Here is a 19,491-nt window from a genome sequence, read left to right on the forward strand (position 1 = left end):
CACCCGGTGAGAACGGCCAGGGACATCGGGCCTCCGTAGAGGCAATTGCGGTGGCCTCAATAGGCCTGACTTTGGGGTGAACATGGGGTGGGGACTGGACATTGTGCCTTCCCCCACAGTGCTATCCATTGTGGGGGGATGATTTTTTTGTCTAATTGTAGTCCTGTAGGTCTGTGTCCAAGATGGCTGCCGTGAAGAGAGAGTGGACGCTGGTGCGCTTTGGCTGCCGCTGCTCTCTCTTCACACTGTGTTTTTGATTTTCTGTTTTTGGATTGAATTCTGTTTTTTAATTTGTGTCTCTGTGATGTCTTTATTACTTGTTATATTCCGATTATATGTTATTCCGATTACTATGTAAGGTGTCCTTGAGATGTCTGAAAGGCGCCCATTAAATAAAATTTATTATTATTATTATTCCCATCCATACACTTCGGTTATGTGAAAGTCTATTCCAATATCTATCACCAGGGATGACAGGACTAGCAACAAATACCAGCAGAAGATCATAAAGGCAAATACATATACTGTATGTTTTTTTAAGCACACTTTCATTTTGCACATCATGTAAGCTTAGACCTTATACCAAACTACTCTGCAGCTCCCATCCTCATTTGTTGTAGAATTTATGGCCCTTTGTTTCTTAAAGACATTCTTTACTCAGTGATATTTGTTTTTCCCCATTTATTGATTTTCCACAATCTGGGCTAGGAGGACTATTGTCCACCCCTAACTAGCCCTGACAAAGTGATAGGGAACCAATATATTGAGTCGCTGCAGTCCTTCCCATGAGGATATTCCCACAGAGCTATGAGTTACAGAGTTACGGGATTTCAACCCAGTGACAATGAAGAAATGTTGAGACATTTGCAAGTCAGGATTTTCTGAAACTTGGAGTTTGGTAGGCGCTGTCAGAATAATCTTGCCATGTAACTACAGTACATATTGTAGATGGTAAACAATGCAATAATTGAGCATTAGTGGTGACAGGAATGGTGCATGGGCTGCAAATCAAGTGTCCCGGATGGTTTCAACCCTTTATAGAATGTTTGGAAATCTACCGATCCGGACAAGGAGATATTCCTGATTGAGCCTTATGGATGTTAGAAAGACTTTGGGCTGTCAGGAGGTGCATTACTCACCACAGGATATCCAGCTTCTGAGCTGTTATTATAGTATTGTATTTACGTGGCTGTTCCAGTTGAGTTTCTAATCAATGGTGATAGGGAAATCAGTGATGGTTATATTATTGCATGTGAAGAGTAGCTGGTTAGAGATGCTTTTTCTCTGGAATTTCTAAGAAGTAATATGTCTTTCCCCTCATCAGCTCACGCAGGGGCAGCATGGTGGCACAGCATCACAGTTTCTTCCAACATTCCAAATACATGCAGGTCCGTAGGTTGCTCTGTATTGCTGCACACAGGCAGGAGTTGACAATGGAATACAATGCTGTACAATCATCAGTGAGCATTTTCACTTCTGACGTTATTACAAAAGGAAGGTCACGGATGAAGCATCTGAAGCCTAGTACACTGTCCAGAGGAAGTGCTACATGGGGTTGGAATGAATGATCTTGAAGAAAAAAAAACATTTTCTTTTTGTGCAAGATATGACTCAAGCCATTGAAATATTTCTCATTCCGTGGTCACCGATTTCATTTGTATCAGATGCCTTGATGAGACAATCAAATTGTGCCTTGATGCAAAGGGCATTATCATCACCTCCTCTCTGTAATTCAGCTTGTCAACCCATGTTTGTACCAAGGCTGTGAATATGTCTAGACCCGAGTGGTTCTGATAAAACCTAAATAGGCCATTTGTGAACAGATTATTGGTGAGTAAATTCCACAATATCACATTCAAGTTCAGATTCCGTTAATTTACTGATTATCGAGTCGATAGATTGTGAGATGATTAGCCAGATTTGATTTGTCCTGCTATTTTTGTGTACCGCATGCACTTGGGCAATTTTAGTTTAGAGATACAGCGTGGAAACAGGCCCTTCAGCCCACCGGGTCCGCGCCAACCAGCGATCCCTGCACATTAACACTATTCTACACCCACTAAGGACAATTTTCTTTCACATTTACCAAGCTAATTAACCTACAAACATGTACGTCTTTGGAGTGCGGGAGGAAACCGAAGATCTCGGAGAAAACCCACGCAGATCACAGGGAGAACGTACAAACTCCGTACAGACAGCACCCGGAGTCAGGATCGAATCCGGGTCTCCAGTGTTGCATTCGCTGTAAGGCAGCAACTCTACCGCCGCGCTTGCAGATAAATACCAGTGTTTCAACTGTTTTGGAACAGCTTGGTCAGAAACACAGCTTATTCTGGCTCACAAGTCTTCAGTATTACAACGGGAACGCTGCATGTCACATAGCTGTTTCTCAATATCATATGGAGTGAATCAAATTGGCAGGATTCTGCCTTTTGTGATGCTGGGATTTCAGGAGTAAACTAAGATAGATCACTTATTTGCCATGTCTGATATGGTTGTGAATTTAAAATCCACAGTAAATTGAATTTATGAAAGTAGGGCAAGTAGAGAAGGGGATTTGGAGGAAATGTCAACAATAACAGCTAGGACATTACCAGAAACTATAAATGGTCATTTTTGTTACAGCCAGCATTTCTCTATATAAACAACCACAAATATTGAATCTCTGTACGTAGTTGAAATATCAACATTGCATTCATATTGCATTTCTGCCCTGATGTGAACTTCCCAGCACGAGTATTGGTATTAATATTGGTTTATTGGTTTATTATTGTCATGTCAATGTACTGACATACATTGAAAAGCTATGATTGCGTGCTATCCAGTCAATTCATACTGTACTTGAGTGCCATCAAGCCAAATACAAGTACAAAAGTAGTGCAAAAAGATAAATTCCAGAGTGCAGAATATAGTGTTACAGGGAGCATGAAGTGTAGAGATTTCCCAGTCGTAATGGTGGAGAATCTGCTTAAACAATTGGTGACATGACCTCTCCATTGATTTCAATGGAGACCATCAACTGTAAGTGAGAAGTTAGTGTAGTGGCTGATTACTATATCGTTCAAGGAATTTCTTCCTCTAGCCACTATGTTGATGACAAAGGGGTAAGGAGATAGCCTCATCTACACATGGGAGCTCTCCACGAGACATTCAAAGCCATCCAAAGATAAATCTTCAAAACACAGTCTCTTGATTAGACAAAAATGCTGGAGAAACTCAGCGGGTGCAGCAGCATCTATGGAGCGAAGGAAATAGGCAACGTTTCGGGCCGAACCCCTTCTTCAGACTGATGTGAGAGTGGGGGGGGGGGGGTGGCGGGAAGAAGAAAGGAAGAGGAGGAGCAAGAGGGCTGAGGGAGAGCTGAGAAGGGGAGGAGACAGTAAGGACTACCTGAAATTAGAGAAGGCAATGTTCATACCGCTGGGCTACAAACTACCCAAGCGAAATATAAGGTGCTGCTCCTCCAATTTCCGGTGGTCCTCACTCTGGCCTTGGAGGAGGCCCAGGACAGAAAGGTTGGATTTGGAATGGGAGAGGGAATTGAAGTGCTCAGCCACCGAGAGATCAGGTTGGTTTTAGCGAACCGAGCGGAGGTGTTCGGCGAAGCGATCGGCAAGTCTACGCTTGGTCTCACCGATGTAGATCAGCTGACATCTAGAGCAGCAGATGCAACAGATGAGGTTGGAGGAGGTGCAGGTGAACCTCCGTCACACCTGGAATGACTGCTTGGTTCCTTGAATGGAGTCAAGGGGGGAGGTAAAGCGACAAGTGTAGCATTTCTTGCGGTTGCAAGGGAAAGTGCCCGGAGAGGTTCGGGTGGGAAGGGACGAATTGACCAGGGAGATTTACGGAGGGTGCGGTCTCTGTGGAAAGCAGACAGGAGAGGAGATTGGATGGGATCAAGATTAAACTCTTGATTAATAGTTTCTTTATTGTCGTAGTAAAAACAGTGAGATATTCATCCAAACTTCTTCTTGTTTAAGTACATTTTGATATTACTCGTAGTCAAACTCGTGCATGGTCAAACTCCGGCATGATAGAAAGCCATGTCTTTCCCCCATGCTTCTTCGACTAAACTAAAAACTACTAGCCTCTGCGCAAGAATCCCAGCAGCAAGCACGCCTCCGACTACATAATAAATCCCACCCACATAATTACAGGCAGACAAAATTGAAAGGCAAATGGCCGTAATTTATAACATGCTAAGTTAAGCCAAATGGCCACTACAGTTAGTATGTATGATAATGGAGCTAATGCCAAAAAGCAGAGTGGTCCATGCATGGAATCTGGGTTCTGTGACCAGGTTAAATATCTAAATAATAATTATTAATGAGCAATGGTGACGGTTTTTGGAAAAATAATTGGAAATTTTGAGAGAACTACTATATTAGGAACGAAAAACAGCACATTTAACTTCTGCTTTTAAATACCCAACATTAATTAAAATCTGAGATTGATACATGTTAAAGCACAATTTTCAGATCTTGAGAGGTTGTTTATTAATTATTTCTTCATGCCATGTTAAAACGCACTAGATTGAATTAGTCCCTACCTATATTTTTCCTGGTGAGTTAGGCGGATATAAATCAAGTAAATACAGCAACTTCATGTTTAGTTTAGAGATACAGCGCGGAAACAGGTCCTTCGGTCCACCGAGTGCGCACCGACCAGTGATCCCTAAACAGTTACACTTTCCTATACACACTAGGGAACATTTACACTAATGCCAAGCCAATTAACCTGAAAACCTGTACCTCTTCATAGTGTGGGAGGAAACCGAAGATCTCGGAGGAAACCCACGCGGTCACGGGGAGAACGTACAAATTCCGTACAGATAGCACCCGTAGTCGGGATCGAACCCGGGTCTCTGGCGTTGTAAGCGCTGTAAGGCAGCAACACTACCGCTGCGCCACTGTGCATTGTCACTATGCACCACACCTTGTCATTATATCTATGCCATTGGTGAACCTCAGCAAGACGCTTTCTAAGGTGTAGGAAATCTCTGTGAGAGAATTGCTTATTTATGACGTCATTGTGGATGTAATGTTTTTGAATGTGTCTAATTTACTTATTAAAAATGTGAGTGCTGTTGTTTGCATCATTATTTCCATTGCAATATTCAATCCAATGCCTTCCATTTATATTCTCATATATTAGATTGTCAGATTTATGAAGATAGTCTTTAAAATTAATGGTTTGGTACACTCACAGCATACTGACTCCTGAAATTTGAGACAAAACGATTATCGATTTTTCTTTGCAATTAAAATATAATGAATAAACAATTAATTTGATTAGTACGGGTGTCATGGGTTATGTGGAGAAGGCAGAAGAATGAGGTTGAGTGGGAAAGATAGATCAGTCATGATTGAATGGCGGAGTAGACTTGATGGGCCGAATGACCTAATTCTGCTATAACTATTGAACCCTTTGGACATAGAAAGATTTGAGGTTGCAAAACTCAAGCATATTAAGATTATAGTTTTACAAGTACATATAGTGGTAGCAGGAGAAAGATAGATCTGCCATGATTAAATAGCAGAGTAGACTTGATGGGCTGAATGGCCTAACTATGCTCGTATAACATGAACTTATGATAATGAATTCAAAATACTCTAATATTGAATAATTAGGACATATTCAGTTTTAATGTTTCAAATATGAGTAACTTTAGCTTAAGTTTATCAAGTTAGATGTAATGTTTATTCTAAATTTCCTTCTCAATAGTTCCTTTGCATAAACACAGTATGGCTGGAAGCACAAATGTAATTAAACAGATCTGGTCAAAACACAATGAACATAAATTACTTTTGAAACCTGGTGTTTCAAATAATGAGGCTGTCCTTTATTAATTTATCCTGTAATATTTTATATTAACGACACTAATTATACATGACACTATCAGCAACGTTCAAGTCGATGTGAACAAGACATTTAACATCCGTACTCCATATTCGTCCATATTAATGAGAATAATCTTAAACATGCTCAGCTGATCAATGTGCCAATTTGTCCATCACTAAGCAACAGATTAAAAATAATTCAAATAAAATTACAATGATACGTTTTATAACAAAATTAATTATTGGAACAATGGGACATATAACTATTTTCTGCTGATGGCATTCATATATAGTTTAAACATTTAATATGTGACATTACTAACTCTTTACCTTGATTTTTTCATTCTATCCTGTTAATGTATGCTACTGCAGTATCTCGCTCTCATGTCTAAGTAAACATTATCAAAATGTTCCGTGTTTGTAGCTAGAAATTTACTCTTTTCCCTTGGTATATCCATTAGTTCATTTTTTTCTTTGCTTCAACTCTACCCAAGATCCTGTGCATGACTTGCACTGAATATCAAACTTATGATTGAATAGATTTTTTTCATCTTTCATCAACATGAATAATTCTCAAAGGAAAATAAGGTCCTTTTAAAACCTATAGCGAATGGGTGATGCACTCTTCATTGAAAAAAGCCTGTTTATAATTCTGTTAGAATTTTGTTGTGAACTCAAGAAATAACAAAATGACAGGTCTGAATAAAAATTAATTGCATAACGATTAAGTTAAAAAAAAACTGACTGCAAACATAAATGCCAGACAGTAATAATTGCACATTTCAATGGCACAACTGACATTTATACTGTCCCATACAGTTCTCGTTTGAATGAAATGTACTTTTTCATTATGTTAAGCAAATTGCCCAGTCAAATTACTGCTTTCAAACATGAAATCCTGAACAGAAACCACATTAAAAATCATAATTGAACCCAACTTTGAAGTCATGGATTACCACTGCCCTAGAATCAGCACTGACTTATCGGATTGCAAGGAGCTTTTGCAGGAGGAGTGAATCTGCTTCCTTAAAGCCACACATACAGTAAAGGTGCTCAAGCTCTCTAGGACAAGTGCTGCAGTAACTCAAGAATCACTTCAGATCTCAAAACCAGAGGTTTCAACACAGGTGCTGATGCTCCAATATAGACCATGAGCTGAATTATCTGTCAACAATCTTTATACGTGACTTTGAGCTCCTGTAGCAACTTGACAAATGAAGACGGCATCGTAACACCTCTCATAGCAGGCGTTAACATGAAGAAAAAAATTATTGCACAGTGGCACAGCGGTAGAGCCGCTGCCTTCAGTGCCAGAGACCGATCAATCCTGACTAGGGGTGCTGAAGGTATGGAGTTTGTACATTCTCCCTGTGACCACATGTGTTTTCTCTGGGTGATCAGTTTTCTTTCCATACTCCAAAGGCATACAGATATGTAGAACTATTGGGTTTCATCTTGCATATATTAAGAGCTGTTACTTAATTTGAAGACAATATTTGTATTTGTTATTTATTGGCATAGGTACCGAGAAACAAAAACTTTGTTTTGCATACTATTCAGGCAAATCATACTTTGCAAGGTAGTGCAAAAGAGAAAAAAACAGAGGTATTTTCACTCAGACTATTATATCGAGAATATATTAATATTTCTAAATCAAAGAGAAGGAGTAAACGGGTCCTTTTCAGATTGGCAGGCTGTGACTAGTGGGGTACCGCAAGGCTCAGTGCTGGGGCCCTGCCACAGAAGGTAGTTGAGGCCAGTTCATTGACTATATTTAAGAGGGAGTTAGATGTGGCCCTTGTGGCTAAAGGGATCAGGGGGTATGGAGAGAGGGCAGGTACAGGATACTGAGTTGGATGATCAGCCATGATCATATTGAATGGCGGTGCAGGCTCGAAGGGCCGAATGGCCTGCTCCTGCACCTATTTTCTATGTTTCTATGTTTCTATAAAGAAAAGCTTAATGCCATAATTATCCAAATGACTTTTAGACATTATTATTGTTACTGCCTCGTCAGCTTCCTCTGGCAGCTTGTTCCATGTTTGCACCACATATTTTGTGAAAACAATTGCCTCTGAGGTACCATTTAAATCTTTCCCCTCTCACCTTAAATCTTTTTGTATAGTTTTAGACTCTCCTACCTTGGGAAAAGAGACTGTGACCGTTCACCTTATCTATACCCCTGATAATTTTATATACTTCTGGAAGGTCATCCCTCAGTCTCCTGTACTCCAAGGCAAAATATCCCTGCATAGTCAGCCTCTCCTTACAAGGCAAGCTCTTGAGTTCTGATAACATCCTTGGGACTCACTTTTGCACTTTATGACAACCTTCCTATAGCTGAGTGAATAAAACTGCACTCAATACTCCAAATATGGTCTTGACAATCCTTTGTACCATTGTAACATGACATACCAACATGTGTATTCAATGCATTGACCAATCAAGGCAAGTTTTCCAAATGCCTTCTTCACTATGCTGTCCATCGGTGTCACCACTTTGAGGGAACTATGTACCTGTAATCGTAGATCTCACTGTTCCACAATCTTCTCCAGGGCCTGTTATTCACTGTGAAAGTACGGTCCTGGTTTAACTTAATTATAATGCAATAGCTAGCACTTGTAATAAAATGCAATACCTAGCACTTGTACAGGTTAAATTCCATCTGCCATTCCTTGGTCCATTCCCCCAAGTCAGCTGCATTTTGTTGTAATCTAACAAAATGTTCTTCCCTGTCCACAAATTTACTAACCATGTCAACAACATCCAAATTGTTAATCTCAATGGCAAACATCAGTGATCCTGCATCAATCCCTGTAGCATATCTTTGATTACAGGCCTTCAATGTGAATAACAACCTCCACCAATAAGTCAATTTAGTATCCACATAGCTATCTCACCTTGAATTCCATGTGGTCTCACCTTCCAGACTAGCATAGCAGGCAAGACCTTGATTGTAGATATAGCTTATTTGGATTTCCAGAAGGTATTTGACAACATCAAAGGCAAGTTCACAAGAAAAGGTATTGGGGACGGTATGTTGACATGGATTGAAGGCTGGTCATCACTTAGTAGACAACGTTGGCAAAAACAACTTTTTATTTCAGACTGGAAAGAAGTAATCACTGGACATTGCAAAAATCAGTGTATATCCCTTACTTATTTACTACCTATGGTATTGATTTGGTCGAGGGGACAGAATACGTATTCAAATATGCTGAGTTAAATACAGAGAAATCAACATGTTCTTTGCATGAAACAAAAATGTTATCATGCGGGTGCAGAGGTAATTCAGAAGCAAATGGCTAAGTGGCATTGATTATGTACGAGTTGGAGTTTAAAAATGGCACACTGACTTTTAATTCTGTGCAGCTTGGATGGAAAAAAAATCATCCACATTGCATCTTAACTGTTAACCCCCTGATTAATTTTATGTCACTCGATGTATTCATCTCTCAGTTTTCCAAATTATAAATTGATCCATATTTTAATTGCAAGTTGGGGGATATGTTCAGGACTAGTGGGATGCAAACAGGAAGAATATACTCAAGGGATTCTTAGGTTGTGCCACTTTAAATGCCAAATCTCATTTAAACGTATATGTACTAATCTCATTGGGGGGAAATAACATTATAATAAGTTTGAAAACATTTCCAAAGTATATAGGGTAAAGGAGAATAAAGATAAGAATTTTAAAATGATAAATATCTAAGTCATTACAATCCTTCAAGTAGTGTGTTTTTCAGTCAGATCATATTTGATGTGATTGTCATTATGCATCTGTTAGGCTCCTTCATTTGGTGGCTTTCTTGTTAAAGAACTGGTTTATTGATAATGCTTAATATTATTTTTCTGCCCCCACTTTACTACAGATGGTAAATGCTGAAGGAAATTAAATGTAAAAGGTCAGTGGCACTTTGCCTCGTATTTTCCTGTCAGGGTATCAATGTTTACTCATACGCTGAGCACACTGGGTAGGACATAATGAAATTATGATGCCAATTAATTTAAAATTAACACTAAATTATATGGTGCTCAGAAATTCTGCAAAATTTATATCAGGAACACAGTTTACAGGAGAAAAATTGCCCTCAAGTGTCAAGAAGTCTACATTTAGGTGATGTGCGAGCTGTTAACATTCTTACAAACAGACAGATGTATAGAATTGCTTTGGGAATTAATCAGATGCACAGGGGAGTTGCCTCAGCTGGATAATTAAATTGATAATTAAGTAATAATGGCAAAGGAATAATCAAAATCACCATTAAATCCAAGGTTAAACTTCCTGCGGTGTGACAGGAATCATGGGGTGTCAAGAAATATCTGTCAGCAGTGATAAGCAGTCATGTCAAATGTTTGTGAAAAAAGGGAGAATTAAATAGCCCTTTAAAGCATCCAGTTCAGCTCTTCAAACGCTAGAAAAATAGTTGTCACTCACAAGTGACCAGATGGTCTTAGGGAGCTACAGGATAAACAACATTTTACATCTATGTTTACAATCTTATCAACTATGCTGTTATAAAATGAATTAACATGAAAAACTGAGAACAAATTAGTGCTCTATTATTCAAAATGTTGATTCATCTTCAACACGCATTCATATTTATAAGGGTATATTATGTGGCATTGATAATTAGGGGAAATAAAAGCTGAGACAACGTGTTTTACCCATGAAGCACAACATGTTACGTGATGAAAAAATAAACTGTTGAAAGAAATCAACGGGTCAGGCAGCATCAGAATGGATAAACAATGTTTTGCGTCTGAACTCTTCTTCAGACTGATCTTCTTCATCTACCTTCATCGCAAATCAGCATGCAAACAAAAGCTTTTCACTCGATCTTGGTACATATGATAATAATAAAATTAATATCAGTTAATCAGTTTGAAGAATGGTCCAGACCCAAAATGTTACCTGTCAATTCCCTCCAAAGTTGTTGCCGGACCCACTGATTTAACCCACTTTGATTAGTGCAGGTGCCGGGGGATATGAGGAGGAGGAAAGAGAATGGGGTTAGGAGGGAGAGATAGATCAGCCATGATTGAATGGCATAGTAGACTTGGTAGGTCAAATGGCCTAATTCTGCTCCTATCACTTATGACCTTATGACATGACATTTTGCTCAGAATTTCAGCCTTTATTTGTCTCTCTAGGTTACCTGATGAGTTCACTAAACAAAACATCTAGTTTAAACTGAAATCGTTAATCTCTATGATTCAAGAGCAGGCTATTTGGTCCATTGAACCTATGATGGCTTGATTATTTTGCACATACATATATAACGGAATAACTATAATGAACAATTCAACAATGAGCTTAATGAACACAAGAGAAGACAGAAGCACCCAGCAGAAATCTACAATCACAGGGCGAACTTGTAAACTCCACAGAGACAGTAACCTGTATCGAACCTACCTGTTGCACTCCTGCAGCACTAAAGACCAGCAAATTTTGAGTAAATATTAATTTTTTTACACATTAAACAAGACAGAAATGTTTACATACAATCATTCTGATAATCCATAAGCAAACAAAAAACACTATGCTGTGTCTTTCACATTTAAAATATACTTAGACAGGTACATGGATAGGAAAGGCTTAGTGGGATATGGGCGAATGTAGGCACATGGGACTGGCTTAGATGGTACATCTTGGTCAGTATGAACGAGTTGGGCCAAAGGGCCTGGTTCTCTGCTGCATGATTATATGACTTTCTCTTGATAAAAGGATGGAGAGCAACTTAGTTCTGATCATTTACTTTATCTCTTCCACTTTGTGTGCGCGAATTTACCGGACCAGTCCTTTAAGATTTCAAGATCAATCTGAAGCATAACAAAGTAAAGGGATACTGAGTTGGATAATCAGCCATGATCATATAGAATGGCGGTGCAGGCTCGAAGGGCCGAATGGCCTACTCCTGCACCTATTTTCTATGTTTCTATGTTTCTAAATCCTCAATTTAAGATAGACAAAAATGCAGGAGAAACTCAGCGGGTGAGGCAGCATCTATGGAACAAAGGAAATAGGCAATGTTTCGGGTTGAGACCCTTCTTCATACTGATGTGAGGGTGGGGAGGCGGGAAGAAGAAAGGGAGAGGCGGCCTACCTGAAATTAGAGAATTAAATGTTCAATTTATATCTCGACAGAGCCACCACATGCCTCATGCCAGTCTAATGCGTTGAATGCAGACTACTGACGATCTCATGGTAATTGCTGCTCAGTCCAGAAGTCAAACTGGCGACAACTCTTTGTGTCAATATGAGGAAGCTCGACTGCCTGTGCCCTGTGTAGTTGTAGCCCAGGCACCTCCTGCTGAAAGTATATGTAGGTTTCTGAACACCCAGTGGTTGGTAACTCAACATAAATAAAGGAGCTCTACTTCAAACCGTTTCTTTTTCTGGTCAGTGACTTCAGAGACATCTATGTAAAGAGAAGTCAGGCTGACTGCTGGAGCCAAGGGAGCACACATACTACACAAGAGCCCAAACAAGTTTAATTGTTTCCTACTCAATTTATGAAGCACGAGCATATTTAAATTTAACGGCTTAGAGTCATAGAGTCTTACAACGTGGAAACAAGCCCTTTGGTCTGACTTGCCCAACATGTCCCATCTACACTAGTCCCTCCTGGCTGCGTTTGGCCTATATCCCTCAAAACCTGTTCTATCCATGCACCTGTCTAAATGTTTCTAAAACGTTGCGATATTACCTGCCTCAACTAGCTCGCTCCGTACACCCGGTACCCGGACGTGGCGTTGAAGGACAAGAAGCCGAAGCAAAGAAGTGGAAGCCAAATAACCGAACGGAAATGAAGCCAAAACGCCAAATAACCGAAAGCTTACGAAGCCGAAATGCCAACTAACCAAAATGGTGGGACGCCTAAAAGCAAACTAACCGTAAGGGTGGGACGCCTAAAAGAAAACTAATCGAAAGGCTGCTCTGCCAAAACGGCAACTCACCGAAAGGCTGCGTCACCTACAAGCCAACTCACTGAATGGCCGCTCTTCCAAAAAGTCAAATAACGGGCATGACGTCACCGGGGGGTGGGACTTGTCGACGATTGCTCCAGACCCCCGCGTCCATCACATCACTGGCCAATGGAGACGGAAGCGAGGAGGTCATTTTCACCACACAAGCCATAGGTGACTGGGCATTCTGAACCCGAGCACCAAGTTGTAAGCGGCCGAAGGAGCGCATCCCTCGTGACAGACCCCACTCTCCCACGGCCACGGCCACCCTCTGTCTCATCTCCCCCGTGCGGCCGCACTGTGACGGGCTGTGTGTTGGCAGCACCGGGTGGAGCAGAGGTGAAAGATCAGCACGTACCAACAATGAAGGCACTATGAAACCAGCTGCCGCATGCTCTTCCCACAGGACGGCGTCGGCATTAAAACTCAAAAAAGATTTATTAATTTAAAAACAAAAATGTTACATGTATAAATAGTTCTAAAATTCAGGACCCTGGTTAATTAAGTGGGGGGATGGATAGCGGGGGTGGCGGTGGCGATGCTGCCCAGGGGAGGGGAGAATAGCGAGGGCGATGCCACCCAGCCACGGACGCCGCACTCACCCACTGTGCAAACTCTTCACCGACTCACTGCCGCTGCCGTTGCTGCTGCAAGTTGGTCAGAGGTGGCAGGTGACCACCGCCCCCCACCGCTCTTTGACAGCGGGAATATCCAGCTCATTGCTGGAGGTGTTTCGGGGATGACCCTGGCTCAACAGCCGATCTGGCACATTAATTCAGACCGCCGGCCATCTGGGGGTCCAACTACCGGCAGCAATCAGTTGACTGTCGCCATCATCTATACAAAGCCCGTCACAGTGCGGCTGCATGGGGGAGACGAGGCGGTGGGTGGCCATTGGAGAGTGGGGGGTGCCCCGAGGGATGCGCTCCTTCGGCCGCGAGTGCCCAGTCACCTATGGCTTGTGTGGGAAAATGACCCCCACCCTCCCGCCTCCACCGGCCAGTGATGTGTGGACATGGGGGGTCTGGACCAATCGCTGACAAGTCCCGCACTCCCCGTACCCCCCCCCCCAACCCTACCCCCCCCCCCCACCCCACCCTACCCCCCCCCACCCTACCCCCCCCCCCCCCCTCCCGGCGATGCCAAGTCCGTTATTTGACTGTTTGGCAGAGCCGCAATTCGGTGAGTTGGCTTGTAGGCGATGCAGCCTTTCGGTGAGTTGGCGTTTCGGCAGAGCAGCCTTTCGCTGAGTTTGCTTTTAGGCGTCCCACCTTTCGGTTATTTGGCGTTCGTACGCTTTTGGATATTTAGCGTTTCGGCTTTGTTTCTATTCGGATATTTGGCTTCCCCTTCTTTGCTTCGGCTTCTCGTCTTTCGACGCCACATCCTCACACGGTACACCCACCACCCTTTGTGTGAAAAGGTTACCCCTGGGTTCCTATTAAATCTTCCCCACACACTTTATATCTCTGCTTCTCTACAATCTTCCTTTGCCTCCTCACTGCAATCTCTTCATTGATTGCCCATCCCCCTCAATGTCATCTCCACTATTAACGCCCCTCCACTAACTCTGCCATTTCCCCATTTAACCATCCCCACCCCCACCCATTCCTCATTCTGCCACCTTCATCTGCAAACTTCCTATCATGCCACTTGTGCCTGCACCATGCAACGTGAGTCTGGCACTGTGCCATTTATGACTCATCATATTCCCTGTTGCATTCTCAACAGCCAGCTGACTTGAACCTACCCCCCCCCCCCCCCCCCCCCCCCCCCCCCCGAGGTCCTGATAATCAACCTGGTGCCTTCCTTCACCAACTCAGGACATTTCAAGACTAATAACGCTAGGGAATTGGCACAAAGCAGGAAGTGGACTCTAGGAAAGGCCCCAAGCAGAAGCACAATGGCCACCACCAGAGCCACACTTGCATTTGCAAATACAGGTTCTGATGCAGCCATTAAGGATCTGGCCCAGTATTTCAATGCACAAGAGCAGCTTTGCGTCTGCATTATTTACAAAAATGAATCGGTTAAAACACTGCCGCTGAAATAATTGCAATACGTCTTTTTTCTCTTCCACACTCTCTTTCCTGCTCCTCTATTTTAAGTTTGTCATTATTTCCAGGCAATACATATTTTATATGTCATGGATCTTTTTTGCTCTCCAAGTTCTTAAATGTGCCGTGTTTCTTCTGCTTCAGAGTCTCATCATCTATTCTGGTGCATTGTCAAATCCTCTGAATGGTTGAAAACTGACTCCAAGAGCATAAAATATTGATAGAGAAATAGTAACTTGTTATATCAAACTCACCTGCCTGTCAATGTCAATGCAGCAGATGTTAAAGTCAGCAGAAGGACACCAACAAATCAGAACTCCAGTGTAGCACTGCTCTACTTTTCACACTGGCACCACTTGCAGTATGTGTTGCCTAAACTTTTCACAGTTCCTCACAACCTATCACAGCTTAAATATGTGACATAACTAAACAATACATGTGTTAATTTGTGAAGATGTCTGCTGACTACCAGCAAGATCTTAAAAAAAAAATGAGGGACAGTGATGTCCTACAGCAATGACTCAAATGGACATCCGTTCATTTCAGGTTAGGCAGAGGTTTATTTGCACCTCCTCCAACCTCATCTACTGAATCCATTGTTCAAGATGTCGACTTATACATCGGCGAGACCAAACGCAGACTGGGCGATCGTTTCACGGAACACCTTCGCTCAGCCCGCGTGAACCAACCTGATCTCTCGGTTGCTGGACAGTTTAATTTTCTTCCCATTCCTACAGTGCAGACCAGTGATCCTAGTACAATAGCACTATCCTACATACTAGGAACAATTTACAATCTTTGCCGAAGCCAATTAACCTACAAACCTGTATATCTTTGTAGTGTAGGAGGAAACCGGAGAAAACCCACACAGGTCACAGGGAGAAGGTACAAACTCCATATAGACAGCACCTGTAGTCAATATCGAACCCGGGTGTCAGGTGCTGTAAGGCAGCAACTCCACCAATGCACCACCATGCTGCCCTGTGTCAGAGCAGCTGGATGAATTGCTATCCAGTCCAATGGAGGGTCGTTATCATACACTACAAATATCTTGATGCAGAGCACATCACTGATACTTATGAAGCAGATGAATTGGTGACTAAGTCAGCAAAGCACCACAGCCTGGAGTAAGTGCATGAAATTAAAGTACCTCAAAGAACAAAAGGAAGAGGTTGAACGGGTTCATGGAAATGAAAAGTTTGGAGGGCCATGAGTCGAACATGAGCAATGGGCATCTTGCTCAGCATCGATGAGATGGGCCGAAGGACCTGTTTCCATGTTGTAAGCCTTTATGACTCTGTGGGTCTCTTATAGTGACATTAGCTGTTTGCATGAAACATGGTGCTGCATTGATCAATAATTATTGTTCCTGCAGCATTAGCTCTTACAATAGTCAGTTCACAATTTATAATACTCAACAGCTCAGACAGCTTCTAAGGAGAGAGAAACAGTTAACGTTTCAGGTTACAGATCTCTCATCACATACTTGCTTAAATGTCGATTCTAAAAATGCATGAAAAATTAACATAGGATGGTTCACAATGACAGAACTTAGCTTCAAACAAATGTGCACAGTTGGACAAATACATAATCACATAAAAAATAAATTAACCTTTAACCCCATTAAATATCTTGCATAGGAAGCATTTCTCTTGAAAATGTAAATTTATAGTTGCAGAAGAATCCACAGTCCGAATAAATCGGAGATGAATTTATTTATTTACATAACAGTGACAAACTTATTATTAGATTAAAATATGCCACATGTTCCAAAGGACAGTGAAAAGCTTTGTTTTGCATGATATCAAATCAAATCATTGTGTATGATCAATATCAAGGTATGGTTCGCACTGAAGCAATTTGCTGAGGAAGATAAAGGTAATTGAGAAGGTGCAGGAAGGCTTTGATACAATGGAAAGTCTGGGACTTCTAGGAATGGGAAAATAATTAGTGATGTTGATGAGTGAACCTCTATTATAAGACTCTCATGTATCCATGGAATCAAGAGTCAAGAGTGTTTTATTGTCATATGTTCCAGATAGAACAATGGAATTCTGACTTGCTGCAGCACAACAGAATATGTAAACATAGTACACTGTAAACTATATAATAAACGAGAGAAAAAACGTTCAGTGTGTATATATTCACATCCTCACAAGTACACATTATATATATATATATTATATATATACACACACACATTGCGGACATTGGACCTGGTCTATGGAACTGATGCCGAGAACTATATTCTACAATGCTGAGAACTATATTCTGCACTCTGAATCTTTCCTATTGTACATGAGTTTGACGATTGTATTTACGCACAGTATTATTTGATTCAATTGGGAAGCATGCAAAACAAAGCTTTTCACTGTATTTCAGTACACCTAACAATAGAAACTTAAACCTAAACCTAGGCATTTTCTGTGTGTGGCATGATTCACATCAGCCCTTTGGCGGGGGTGTGAAGAGGAACGTTGAACTAAAGGGATGTCTGAGGATTTCCTGTAAATGGGACAGAGCAATACTACTGCTCATGCTTTTTAGGGAAATCATAAGGCAAATAATTTTATAGGTAATATAACAGACCATACACGGGGCTGTCCGCTATTGCCAATTATCCAGGGGTTATGCTGTCCGTTATTGCCAATTATCCGTTTTAAAGAGTAAAGGGGGCAAATATGTATGACATTGGAAAACCGGCTAATAAACACATACTAAACAAGACATACAACACACAAAAGGTAAACACGGACTGAGACAAAATATGCTCCAAAAAATGCGTGGAACAACAAACTCAGTTATTTGTTCCCGGTACGAACAGATGCCTCAGTTTCAACAGATTTCATCCGCTAAAATCAAAATCTATTAGAAAGAGGTTGATAATGATGGTAGACTGTATTTAGAAAAGAAAATCTTGGAATCATTTTGCAAGTCATGCAGCTTATACGCACTGACAATCAGTTAATGTTTCAGTTAGTTTTCAGGAGCAGAGAAGGTGGGCGATGAACAGGTAGACCAAAGGGAATAAGGTGAGAGTTAGACATTATGCCAGGGCAATGTGTTGTTAATAGCAAGGCTGTGGGGCATGCATATTGGGCCAGACTGTACTAATATTTAAAAAATGACATCTAAAAATTGACAGAAATGGCCAGCTTTAATTTCGACCAAAAGAGTGAATTATCCAAAGTTGCAGAAAAAAAGGCAGTGAGATGTAACTAATTGATTTGACACTGAATTTTCATCCCACCATCTCCCAAGGTTCAACAGTCAGTAGTAACTTGTAGTCCAGCCAAAGCAACTTAATTTAGCACTTTGTCATAATTCATGATTGAGAACTGCAGACTTACCTGTGACTTTATCTACAGTTTCTTCTGTTACATGATTCATCTGATGCACCCATTCACCATTACATTTGAAGTATATCTGTGTGGCTGGCGTTGCTTTGCAGACCAAAGTGACGGGTTTGTTTTTTACAATGTAAACATCCTCTGGTTCAACAAGAAAATGAGGCAACGAATCTGAAGAGGCCACTGGGATGGATTCAGACTGTGGTTCGCTGTATTCTGCATCTGAAGGCAAAGAAAAAAGTTAGAAAGTGTGTCATTTTCCTGTTCTTATGAGCAAAATTGGGCTTGAGATGTAGGCCTTGCATCAATATTTGACCCAGGAACATGGTGGTGAGAATGATTTCTGAGCCATTCTGTTTCCAAATTAAGTGTCAATTAATTTGGTGTGGGCCAAAGGAAAGAACAGAATAATAAAAGAACACAAAGTGCTGGTGCAACTCAGTGGATCAGGAGTCTGAGGAAGGGTCCCGACCTGAAACATCACCTATCCATGTTCTCCCGAGATTCTGCCTGACCCGCTGAGTTATTCCAGGACATTGTGTCTTTTTGTCTAAACCAGCATCTACAGTGCCTTGCTTTTACAAAACAACAAAACATCTAAAGATCAACAGTGAACAGGTTTTCACAATAATCCAAAAGATTTAAGGTCACTTTTACTGATGCCAGTTATCACTGGGGAAATTATTTGTTTGTTCCCTTTTCTTTTAAGATTAAAAAAAAATCAGTAACATATGTCCATTGCAGAGTTGCACACAGAACAAATCTGCACCATGTATACATTAATTTAGATAATGCAGCATTAAGTAAAAATAACCAGTGCTCAAGATAGCAGTTATTTCCATTCGTGTGGAATTTATGGAATTCCCTGCCACAGAGGGCAGTGGAGGCCAAACCACTGGATGGATTTAAGAGAGAGTTAGATAGAGCTCTAGGGGCTGGTGGAGAAGGGATATGGGGAGATGGCAGGCACGGGTTATTGATAGGGGACGATCAGCCATGATCACAATGAATGGCGGTGCTGGCTCGAAGGGACGAATGGCCTCCTCCTGCACCTATTTTCTATTTTCTATGTTTTCTATGTGTGCGGACGTGGCGCCGACGGATGAGAAGCTGAAGCAAAGAAGTGGAAGCCAAATAACTGACTGGAAACGAAGCCGAAACACCAAATTCCTGAGCTAAATACTTTTTATCTCAGGGCTTTTAAGATCACAACAAGGAGGCTTCAGCATGGCCTGACAGCCTTTAACAGGTTGCCATCTTTGAAAGATTTTA

At 41.3% G+C, this 19,491-nt stretch overlaps 1 protein-coding gene across 2 annotated transcripts in view; it reads right to left on the reverse strand.

Annotated features, from left to right (window-relative positions):
- The window catches only part of unc5a (unc-5 netrin receptor A), a 423,148-nt gene that overhangs the window by 155,920 nt on the left and 247,737 nt on the right, over positions 1-19,491 (reverse strand). For both annotated transcript variants that reach the window (XM_033029473.1, XM_033029472.1), the window contains exon 2: positions 18,220-18,441. In XM_033029473.1, coding sequence (XP_032885364.1) covers positions 18,220-18,441 — 222 coding nt within the window. The remainder of the gene's footprint in view (positions 1-18,219; positions 18,442-19,491) is intronic.

This window comes from Amblyraja radiata, chromosome 11 (genome assembly GCF_010909765.2).
Source record: "Amblyraja radiata isolate CabotCenter1 chromosome 11, sAmbRad1.1.pri, whole genome shotgun sequence".
NCBI lineage: Eukaryota > Metazoa > Chordata > Chondrichthyes > Rajiformes > Rajidae > Amblyraja > Amblyraja radiata.